General features: G+C 44.5%; 1 protein-coding gene across 2 annotated transcripts in view; it reads left to right on the top strand.

Annotated features, from left to right (window-relative positions):
- The first annotated feature begins 1,277 nt into the window (after positions 1 to 1,277).
- Positions 1,278 to 11,749, top strand: part of RGL1 (ral guanine nucleotide dissociation stimulator like 1) — an 81,209-nt gene continuing 70,737 nt past the window's right edge. Inside the window, exons 1-2 of one of the 2 annotated variants that reach the window (XM_048059083.2) lie at positions 1,278 to 1,460; positions 2,346 to 2,456. In XM_048059083.2, coding sequence (XP_047915040.1) covers positions 1,434 to 1,460; positions 2,346 to 2,456 — 138 coding nt within the window. In that variant the 5' untranslated portion in view covers positions 1,278 to 1,433. Of the gene's footprint in view, positions 1,461 to 2,345; positions 2,457 to 11,749 lie in introns of those variants that run through there. The other variant, XM_048059085.2, reaches the window with a different exon arrangement.

Genomic DNA, 11,749 nt, shown 5'->3' with positions numbered 1-11,749 from the left:
ACAAAAAACACAAAAAAAAACCAAAACAAAACAAAGATGCCAGCTCAAGAGGCATCTTAAATTAGTGTTTTTAAGTTGTTTTGAGATTCTTGTGTTACAATGCTGATGTCCGCAACTATTGCTTGTACAGGGAAGACAGTCATGTTATATGCAGGCTTGTCTGTGAACAAGGGATGCCCCATGAGAAAAATAAGGATGTTTTGATTTTAGCCTTTATCAAGATGGGAGGTGGGAAATAAATAGACAGCAGTCTGTTGATTACAGAATCAAGATAAGAAGTTTTTCTTGTTGGGTAGTTGACAGGTACCTCGGAGGGAGGCTGAATTGAAAGCATTGTTTTAGGTAGCTCTATCTTCCTTGCACTAGTAGATGACAGAAGCACCAAGGTATGGGTCTCAAGCGACAGCACAACAGTCGGTGCCTTCTGCTGTGCATATTCAAGCTTAACGTTGTGCTGGTGTCCAGCGGACTTGGAGAAGGTCCAGCCAGCAGCTTCTCGGAGGGCTGTGGCTGCTGCTGTGACGGTAGGCCTCATGGCTGAGCGACGAGGAGAGGCTGCTACTGTGTGTTATTACTTTGCAGGGGCAGGAGTAGGAAGGGGTTTTTGTTTTGTTTTGGTTTTGTTGGTTTTTATTTTTTTTTGAGGTGAGGCAGGTGGAAAGAGCCAGGATTTGTTTCCCGATGTACAGGTCAAATGGGTAGGAATTCCTTCCCCCATCTCCTGTTTCCTGTCACCCTAAAACTTATCTCCCCAGACCAGGAGCTCAGTGCCATTCCCCTACATCGCTGCCCACGCAGCCCTCATCTGCTCCACGCTCCTCACTACTCCGCTGTTTATCGCAGTTTTCTTATCTTCTGTTACGCCCCTCCTGCATGTCCCCCGGCCCCCTCCTTCGGCCTCCCTGCTGCGGGGCAGCGGCTGCAGGATGGGGGGTTGCGGAGGGCTGCGCGGGCCTCGAGCAGCTCCAAAATCCCCCTGGGGGACTGAGGCATGGCGCCGGGCCCGACCTCAGCCCTCTTCGTCTCCCACCTGCCGCCCTGTGGCCCGGACTGCCGCCCCGTGCCCCCCGCCGACGGTCCCCGGTGTCCATCCCCCTCCCCGGGCCGCCCCGCTCCTGTCAGGCGGCGACCGGCGGGCAGCGGCCGCCCCGCTCGGTTCCGACGCGGCTCCCGGCCCGGCAAAGCCAAGCGGCGTCAACTTTCGGGCCGGGGCTGCCCGCGATAAACAGGAAGCCCCTCGGCGGGGCCGGGGCCGGGCTGAGGCGGGGCCTGGCGCTGCCGCCTCCCTCCCGCGCCGCGGAGCCGAGGGGCCGCACGGCTCGGCCCGGCCCGCGGCGGCGGCGGCCGCTGACAGGGCGGAGCAGGGTTGGCGCCCAGCGGCGGCAGCAGCAGCAGCAGCATGCCCCGTCGAGGCGCCCGGCGAGAAACTGAGGATGAGATTTCTGTGGAGAGCTAAAATGGTAACCGGGTGCCGTTCCCCCCACCCCCCCCCACCCCGCGGGGTGCCGGTGTCAGGCGGGGGCGGCGGGGCTCGGGGAGCGGGGCCCGGCCGGGCCGTGTGGCTGCGGGCGGGGGCGAGCCCCGAGCGGGGGCCGGGAGGGAGCGGCCGCTGCGGGGCCCCGCCGGACACCCAGCGCCGCGCGCTCCTTTGTACGGCTGGGAGCCCGGGGGGCGAGCAGTCGCCCCAGCACGCGTTAAACTTCGGAAGACCTTGGGCTCTTTTTTTATATTTCTTTCTCTTTTTTTTTTTGGTGAGTTTTAAAGCCTCGGCTCTGTAAAGTTTGCGTAGCTTGAAATAATAGGTTTTGGGAAAGCAAACCGCAAGCGCTTTAGATCCCTCCTGTCAGAAGAAATAAAGGGTTGCTGTATTTTAGGTGCTTGTTAGCTTCGAAGTTTAAAGGCTGTCTGCGTAAGTAATTCAACAGTCTTAAAAAGTGCAATTCCTTCCGTAAATGAAAGGCCAGAGAGATTAATTGCTTTAGAAAAGAGGGGGTGGGAGGGAGAGGGAAGAGAGACTGCTAATCAAAACCAAACTATTTCCTTAGAAAAGACTTTATACAACTATTTAAAATATGTGCTAGTCTAGGAAAAATAGCTGAATGGAAAGTCAGGGTATCTTGATACCACAGGAAAGGACAGCTTGCCAAGAATATCTATAGTGTTCCCTCACTCTAAAAGTATCCTGCGTTGCTTTGATTGTTGTACATACTTCGTGCAGCCCATCTTCTGCTCTGAGCTCTGTGTGAAGCAATGGAGCACCTGGTATAGATTGTGGTTAGCAGAAGAGGGGAAAATGTTCCTTTCTCTCTCTCTCTCTCCCTTTTTTCTCTCTCTCTTCCTGGCAGAGCTCAATTCAGGACTGGGGTGAAGAAGTAGAAGAGGGAGCTGTTTACCATGTCACCCTGAAAAGAGTGCAGATTCAGCAGGCTGCCAACAAAGGAGCAAGATGGCTAGGGGTAAGTAATGCTGGCGCAGTGGCATTTTGGCGTCGTGGACTTTGGAGCCTGCTCCAGGGAGCTGAATTCCACATGAATTGCTATGATTTTAACTTTTAGCACTGACTGCTCTCACCATTTAAAATAAAAAAAAAACAACACTGATGAAGTTGTCCATCAGGGTCATCTGAAGGAACTCTCTCCTTGTGTTGGCTCTTCCTTTTTTACTAATGTGTATAAAAACGATTTGACCAGTTGTGGCCATGGATCAGATGATACTTAATGCAGAAATAAGGATCTTAGCTTATGGTTTGATCTTAACAGTTACTTCAGAGTGGGCTATGGCTCGTTTCTGCTGCTAGGAATCTGGTTTGAGTACCCCAAACAGTCATGGTATTTTAAATAATGAGAGTCTCTCAAAAATCAGCAGAAACTTCTTCAAAATTTAAGTGAATGTGTGTTTGGGTCTTATTTCAGTGTTGCTTCTTCAGTCAGATGAGATTGTTTGTATTCCCTTTTACTGGTCAGCATTTCTGCAAGAAGTACGGATATGTGCTGTTTTTCAAAGGTATATTTTAAAGCACGAAGGTTTTGTGGTGAGTGAAATAAGCTTAAACTCACACGCAATTAATTTGGCATGCTGCTGAGTGCCTTCACCTTGTCAGGCCAAGTTCCTGGCTGATATAAAATGTCCTCACTTCATTGGAATCAGTGCGGCTGTGGCAGTTTGAGCCAGATCCTCAGGAGGTGGCTATAACTTTGGTACTATTTTATGTTAAAAGATTTTCATCAGGGTCAAAGGCAGTAACGTAAGAGCTTCGTTTGTGCTAGCATCCAGGTTGATATTGTAAAGACTTTTAAAACTACCCGGGGATTTATATTAAATAGTTTTCCCGTGAAGTTCCATGACATAAAGTGATACAGAAATGCTGAAACCACAGTCAAGAAAGATAAGCAAATTTTGTCCTGCATACAGATAGTGCTTAGATTTTCCCCTTTCCATGTCTGCAAGAAGTACACAGAGTTCTAATCAGAACAGATAATTTCAAATCTGCTTCCTTGGAGTGGCAGATTCCCCATCTCTGCCTCCTGTTTTTACCAGGAGGTGGGGGAAAATACTAGAGAGTATTTTTGAATTCCTGTAAATTTCCCAGCTAGTGGTTTTGAAAGAATCTGAGATCATTGTGAGTAAACTTGTGTCCCATAAGCATACTTTAGAAAAATAGTATTTTTTCCTGTTTCAGAGGTGGTGTTCCTTCTGTGTAGCAGGAGGTTGTGAAGTCTTGGTCATACTTGCAAAGTGAGAGCGTGTATGTGTTCCTCAGACCACCAACACAGCTGATGGTGCTCATCTTCCTAAGAAGACAAGGGACTGCAAGGTCATGGAGATGACTTTTGACTTTCTGTGTGTAGTGCTAGGTTCTTCAGGTCAGAATTGAGCCCTCTTTGTGGGGAATGGGCAGTGTGCAAGAAGTCTGCACCTGTTCTGGGCATAAATGGGTGACTTCAGCTTCTGAGCTGGCACCTTTCATGAGCAATAATCTCATGCTCATTATTTAAAAATATTTTTAAACATATGGGCTTTTTGTTTCTCTTAAGCTCTTCAGAACATAAAATATTTTAAGCTGTTTTAGTGATCTTGTTTTATTACTGGCTTTACTGTGGTCCTAAGGTCAATAAATAGCCTATAACCCAGAACGTTATTTATGAATAGGCTTTCCCACCTCCAGCAGTTTTGCCTTGAAAAGCATAACTGTTGCTTTTATAATTGTCATCAGGTGAGTTTTTTAATCTGGAGTTTACAGGGTTTTATGGCGTTAATTTTTTTCAATGGTTTGGAATTCATAGCACTAAATTAAAAAGCTGTTGGATTTATCAATGCTGGTCTTTTTTGATGTTGCTGTAAGTCAAGCTAAGGTTGAAGATTCAAGGTCAGCTGAAGAATATGGGAATAGTGTATTTGTAGATCAGCAAGTATGGAGCCCTAATGGTGGTGAATGTAGTAACTCTGTTACTGATTATGTGTATGCGTGGATTAACTTTAAAAAACAGTGACTTACTCAGTGTCAGTTTGTATCCTGCAAAGGCCTACCTAGTTTGACCTTCTTGAGTCACTGAGGTTCTGGTGGTTTACCGTAGCAGGTCAAGTGTCCTGTGACTTGAAAAGCTCAAGTTCTTCAGAAACCTCAGTGTTGCTTGCAGATATTAAATACTGTGTGGTATCAGAGCAGGGGTTTGATCCAGTGATTCCAGAGTGGATTGATCTTAGTGGTGCTGCATTTGTAAGGTGCTTGCGAGAGTTTTCAGCTGAAAAGCATTAGATGGTAAATTACCTTACATGTCTGAAAATTTCTTACAACCTTTGTTAAAGGGAATATAAAAAGTCTGATTTGTTCCAAGCGTGTTGGTGCTTATTTCCAATCTTTAATTGCATAAAGTCTTGAAATCTTCCGCAAATACATTCTTGTAGAAGCTCCAGTAAGTGAGTGACCCTAAATTTCTTACATTTCAAGAGGTCTAATAAACTTTTCATAAAATTCTCCATTCTAACAAACCATCCAGGGTTCTTGAAGCACAGGCCCTGTTTTGAGGGAATGGTCCATTTAAAAGCCAATCGTAAGGTTACAGTTTAAGCGCTGCGAACACTTGCCTATTTAAATGCAAAAATGTCTATTTTCAAACTTCTATAATTAATAAAAAAAGGAAATGAACAGCTTGCGATTTACACAGTCATCAGCAGTTCCATAACTTTCGAAACTGTGAAGCTTTTGTATAAACACCGAATTTCTTAGCTTTAAATTTAATATTAGACATCAAAGGATGCCAACAATAACTACTATTTTTGTCACTAAATATTCAGTGAAGATTAGGATTTTAGGCACTACAGTATTAAAAGAGGTTGGAAGCCCTAGTAATAGCTCAGGGCTGTGATAGATGCTGCCCAAAAGTGCTAACCTGACCAAAAAGAACTTACTAAATATCAAATAAGGCTTGTCTGTACACATATGTTATGTCATCTGATGGTTGGTATCCAAGGCAGAGCTGTGAATTTCCCAGCAGTCTGATGATGTTTTTCAAGTTATTTGTAAACGTCCAGGCAGCATAGAGCCATAAGAAAATTTCCAAAGCCAAGTGTGGAGATGTTTAAAGAGAATCCCTCCCAAGCACGAACAGTTCAACAAGAGAAAGGACGAAGACATTTTTTTGAAAATGAAGTGGGTGTAGGTGTCTCCAGAATAGACCTGCGGTAGGAGGCAGGGTCTTCAGCAAGATGGCGTGGAGATTGGGAGCAGTGCATGAAGGCTGTGAAATCACATTGATTTTTTTTTTTTTTTTTTGTGCGAGAGAAGGAAGTAGAAGAGGAAAGGGAAGAGAAGGGGAAGAAGAGAGTTACATAGATGGACGGCATGGTCAGGGCAGGATGCGAATGCTTCCTGCAGCAGCCTTTTGAGTTGACATTCAACATCGTTTTGAATGGGATTACATCAGACTAGAGAAAAAGGCGTATCAGTAACTGGATTAGAAGGTTTGAGAGTGCAGTAAAGAATCTTAATGATATGGCTAGAAAGAGAAGGTTGTATTTTAAAACCATGACCCAGAAAGAACCCAAAGAATGAGATCCAGCTTATGTCTGAGGTTGTAAAGACAGCTCATAGGGAGGCCGGCACTGTGCATGTCAGACAGGCTGGTGCTCTTGTCCGTGAAGAAAAGGCAACAAAGCAGAAAAGACAGGTGAAAAGTTTAGAATTGTGTGGGGCTTTTTGATCTTGAACTGGCAGCGATGTACCCATGAAACAAGTCTCAGAGACCAGCTGAGTCATACTGTAGCCAGAAGCAGATAAGAGGAGTAGAGCAGTGGCTCTGCTGATCAGAGCCGTGGCTCTGCTGATCAGAGCCCTGGCTCTTTAGCAGTATAAAAGTAGATCAGCTGCTGAACACCTGAATTTCTGTTGCCAAGTGCAGTATGCTGAGTATGAATGGTGTTGGAAGAGGTGAACTCCAGTCAGTGAGTTACTGTAAATCACAAACAGAAATGTAAACAGGGAGTTGAAAAGAAAGGAAAAAGCAGGGAAAGAAGTAAGTGGAGAGAGTGAGAGGGAATTTTTAAGAGGTGTGAGAGGCTGTAAGAAATTTTGACTGGAAAAGGAGAGTGGGGGGAATAGGGGAGGCAAAAGGTATGAGAGGTACAAGGGAGTGGGATGGGATCTGTCAGAAAAGTGACAGGATCAGAGGAGGAGCACAGGCAAGAAACTTCCATGCTTTTCACACAGCAGAAATGAGAGTCGTTCAAGTGGTCCTTTGCAAAGAGGAACAAGGGCTGGAGAATTTGAGGGGCCAGGACTGCAGGTACTGCAGATGAGATTGAAATATTGAAGTTGCTCGACTATGGAGTGGACAAAATTGAAGAAAGGGGAGGGGAGAAAAGGCTTTTCTAGTGAAGATAATAGGCCTGGTGGTTGTGTTTGTGTTTGTGCCAGAGGCCAGTGGATGCACACACTGAAGGTGCACCAGGGCTAAGCGAGAGCAGGACGGACCTTACAGTGATGGAAAGAGAAAGGAATGAGTGATGTAGGACAGTAAGGCAGGAAGAAAAGGAATGACTGTGTAAATAACAAAGACGGGGTGATTTAAGGCTACCTCAGTGGATGAACATTCTTGGCACCTGACAAGAATTGAACCAAAGCAGTAGATATTGCTACCTGATTCCTTCATGAAATATGAGTGATCCAATAAGAGATGATGCTGCGTCAAGGGGGTTGCCTTATGTCAGTTTTCAGGTAATTCTTAGATTCAGTAGGAAGGTACGTAGAGGAGGTAGGTCTGTGAGATGCTTGGTTTTGCAGTGGCATACTTAGAAACTAGGGGAAGTATTCAGTGAAATCAGGTAGGAAGTTCAGGGAACTGAATGTGTGAGCTTGGAAGTTTGACAGTCAAAATTGCAAATGCTACACTGACTTTGAGTTTAAATGGCAGGGGGAAGCCTTTCAGAGAAATGTGTAAAAATAATCATCTAAAAGTTTTGTTTTTTTTTTTTGTTTTAAGGAATTAGGTTTTGACAAACTGAGAAAAGTTCGTAAGCTGAGAAAGTTTTATCTAAGGGTTAAAATCAGAGTTGCCAAAGTCAAGCCTTGCAAGGCAAATGAAAACAAGCAGTCAAAGGTTTGTCAGGCATATAAAACCAGCAGCAATAAAAAAAGTCATCTTCACAGAGAGAATGAGATAGGAATTACAAGTAATCTACATATAACTCAAAAAACTAAAGTTTTTTTTTTGCATATTTTCTGCAAGTGTGATAAAGGTGACCCTGAAGGTTGATGGTAATGATGGCACACGAGCCTTTTACATGTCTTTAAGTTTTCTCTTTGCCTAAGAGCTTGATGTGCCTGCACTGGGCAGCTGCTGGTTTCCAGCCCAGAACTAGAAAGGAACTGACACACAAAATAATAGTTGAGCAGCAAGGAGTTTGAATTCATTTCTCAAGTCATAAATAGCATTGTATGACTGGAGAACAGGAAACGTGATAGCTGTATTTGGGGTGGGATGGGGGGAGATGTGATGCGTAGGCAGAAGATATTTGTCTCACAAAGATAACTGATCTTCTGGATTCAGAAAAGGCTCTGGGTTTAATCTGTTTTTGTTTGAAAATCTAGTATTGAAATCGCTCAAAAAAAAAAAGTCTCAGGAGAGACTAAGGAATCATAAGGTCAGTAAAGGAGCTGTTGAAGAGGAGGTGCTGCAGCTCAAGCTGAAAGAGGAACTGCTGGTCTGGAGACAGGTGCCTACGGGAGTTCGGCGAGTCAGTCCTGTGGCTGAACTGTTGTGTGTTCATTAAGGCCAGTGACATAAAAGCAGAAGCATGCTGACGAAATCTGGTGGTCTGGCAGAGGAAGAAAACACCTGGAGGATGGAAATATCCTACAAGGCTGACATTTGGGATTAGTGCAACAGAAGTGGGTTGAGATTAAGCAGCACAGAATGCAAAGGCATATTTGTGAAAGAATTCAAATAACTTCTGTCATAGGCTGATACTTTTGTCCTCTTTTATCCCTTCCAACTTGGGGTGTTTTAATCAATCAAAGGACATATGACCTGCCAGCGCAATGTAAAACAGAAAAGGCAAATGAGATGCTTAAATGTTCTAGATTATTGCCAGTAGAGATGGGAAACGCAAGCCCCTTTGTATGGTGTTATGGGTCACTGTGTAATTCTGGTCGTTTTCAAGAAAAGTTGGTTTAAACTGGGAGACAGTAGAGAACTTTTGGGATCATCAAGAAAACGATGTGTGTCTGGTTATTATCTGAGCAGTACAGCATTGTTAGCTTAACAAAATGAAGACAGTGATTAATACCTATAAAAAATCACGAAATGAGCACAAGGGAGGGAGAAGAACCATTCGCACCAGGTATAAATTTACACTGGCATAGACCTTGCTAGAAATTAGAAGAAAGTTTCAAATCATCATAGCAATGAGATAATGGAGTGGCACTCCAGGAAGAGTGAAGGAAGTAAAGAACCCAGCAGCATCAACATTGGATTTGGATTAGTTGGTGAAAAGGATTATAAGGTAATTTCCTTTGGTAGCAGAACACGACATCCTCCAATTGTATGTTTCTAAGTGGAAATATAAGAGCAAGAAGGTGTGCAGCTAGGGCAAAGGTTAGGGTAGGTCATTGCTACGGAAATTTTGGGGGCAAAAGTGTGGGAGTTCATAAAAAGAGAAGAAAGGAGATCCAGGTTATGTGTAGAAGATGAAGGCGAGAGGAGAGTCCAGAGGAGAAAAATTAGTACAGCTGCCTTGCGGTAGAAGTCCCCATTGTCTTACTCGGGCTGGTGAAGAGAAGCCAGGGTTGTAAGGCCTTCCTTGATTCAAGGTAGGCAGCGGTGCTAGTCTGTCCTGGTGCTGGAGAGACTGAGATGAGAAGAGGAAGTTTTATATTTACAAAACACCAACACAATTTTACTTTGGAGGTTGTTCTAGAAGCAGTGTGAGAGGACTACTTGTGGGGAAGGCAGGAGGGGACAGCAGTGAGACGGATGAAGAGTGCCTTGGCGGTGCAGATGTCTGAATATACTCTGGCAAGCAGAATATGGGGAAGCAGATGCAGAAAAGTATCAGAGGGATGATAGAAATTGTTGGAAAATACTGGTGTGGAACTGGAGGAGTGGGAATGGTGGCATAAGAACAGAGTGGATGCACTGCTGCAGAAAATGAGCAGTGAAAGGCATGGGTGCGGCATGGGCAGACGGACAAGATTACAAAATGAAAAACAAACAGTTTTTGAAGTCCTGTGAACTCACTTTTGTAGACCTCCCTGTCAGGCAGCTGGAGTGCTTTATCTCACCCTTCCAGAGGTTAGGGAGGGGTGGGCGAACTGTGTCCAGCACTCATGGAATCAGGGGAGCAGAGCGGAATGAGTCTTTGAGACAGGAGGGGCTCCCTTATGCTTGCGAGTGTTTTTCCTGTTGGAGTGCTTTACTGTGGAAGGAGAGAGGAGGAGACCTGCGCTCTGCCTCTGGAGTTTTTACTGGGGCAGGTCACAGGAAATGCAGCCAGGAACCGGAGTTCCCCTGAGCCTGTGTGTGCTGGAGGAGCCATACAGAGCCTGTATCTCCACATCCTAAATGGCTGCTGAGCTTTGTGAGCCAGTCCTCAAGTCTTAAGTTACTTGCTGTGCTAATGGATGCCACAGACTGCTCTTCTTTTGTGTCTTAAATATCCAGATAATGGTGAAATAATAAGCTCCCTCATGCCAGTGCTGCCTGATTTAGTTAGCCCCTCATTATATTTCTAGAGCAGGTTTTAGATATGCATTTATTTATTTATTTATTTATTTATTTTCTGCTGACTTTTTTGGCCACAGCTGGAGTTCTGGCTCTGGGGTTTATTCAGTCAGAGATTGATTCAAAAGATTACTTGTCTCAAGGTGTCTTTAATGCTACAGCATTGGGTGTACAGCTGAACATGTTCTTCAAAAACTATAAGTGAACTTCTGTGAAAGGGTGCTTTAAATGTTTTCACAATTCTGAGACGGGGAAAAGGTGAGAAGTACCGATTCTATCATTAAATATTTTAATGTTTTCTTTGCACTGATAGTATTGGATAATAACCTTTTCTGAGAACTGCATGTCGTTTCAAAACTGACTTTTGAATAATTGTCTCGTGTAGCACACTGCATATGACCACATGTTTGGCTTCTAAACACCTCTACAGTCACATACATTGGCAGGAAGCTGGTTTTGGAGAGTTCAGTCAGAAAAACAGTTCAAGAACTTCTAACTAATACGTATCCCAGTTAGGACCTAGGACATATTTTTCAAGTCAAAGAGAAGGCTATGTCAGAAAAGAACTTTTAACTTGGATTTCTTTTCTTTCCAACACTGACCTCCTAAATACAGGTTGCGATTTAAATGGTGCCTTGAACCATCAACATTTTAGGAACATGCAAAGCCTCAAATTTTCTCTGAGCCTGCTCCTGCCCTCCTGTATGCCCTTCTGAGCCAGCTCGGTGATTTCTTTTTATCTTACCCTTAGGTCCCAGATGTTCTTGTCATGTGTAGTTTCCTGCGCAACCAGTAGGCAAGGACTTACCGATCTTTGTCCTTGCTGCAGCTTGCTGTTTTGTCTCTTGATTTATAGCATATGTTGGTCCCTTTTGGCTAAATCAGACTCTTTCGAACCAGGTTCCTGCAGCCTGTCCTGACTACCCAGACCAAGGCCAAGGCACAGTTCTGGCCGTATGCTTGGTGGAGGCAGAAGAGCAGTTCCCAAGGAGCTGACAGGCACCCTGCAGAAACCAGACTGCACTATTGTCCCACTCCAAATGCTGTATTCTGAAGAACTATCTTGGAGATGGCGAATGAAGGAAAATGGGCACTACTCATGTTGATTTGGTGGTGTAAGATACCTGCCAGCTGCTGGAGACCCGCAGGGAAGACGTATAGTAGATTTCAGAATCAAATGATTTTACCTATAGACAGGTACACAGTTTTCAAAAGAAAACCCTGGAGTCTTCTTCAGCTTGCCTTTTGGTTCTGAGTAGGCTCTTTCCTCCTGCCCTTTCCTTCAGTTGTGGGCATAATCATACCGTAGCATCATGGCCCTTATTAATGACTACTTACGGATTTTTTATTCCTTACTTCCTGGTTTGGGCACACTTCTGTGCTGTAGGGATATTCCAGGTAGCATTCTTAGATGCAGTCATCAGTTGGGTAATAGATGCTGTCTTTGGAACAGACAATTGAAAATGAAACCTGAGCTGTTTATGAGTTTTAAAATTGAAGTCTGAAAAATTACCATCTTTTACTTTCCCAGT

The sequence above is a fragment of the Anser cygnoides genome, chromosome 8 (genome assembly GCF_040182565.1).
Source record: "Anser cygnoides isolate HZ-2024a breed goose chromosome 8, Taihu_goose_T2T_genome, whole genome shotgun sequence".
Classification (NCBI taxonomy): domain Eukaryota; kingdom Metazoa; phylum Chordata; class Aves; order Anseriformes; family Anatidae; genus Anser; species Anser cygnoides.
Note: the sequence above shows the minus strand (reverse complement) of the source record. Positions and strands in the feature narration are given on the sequence as shown.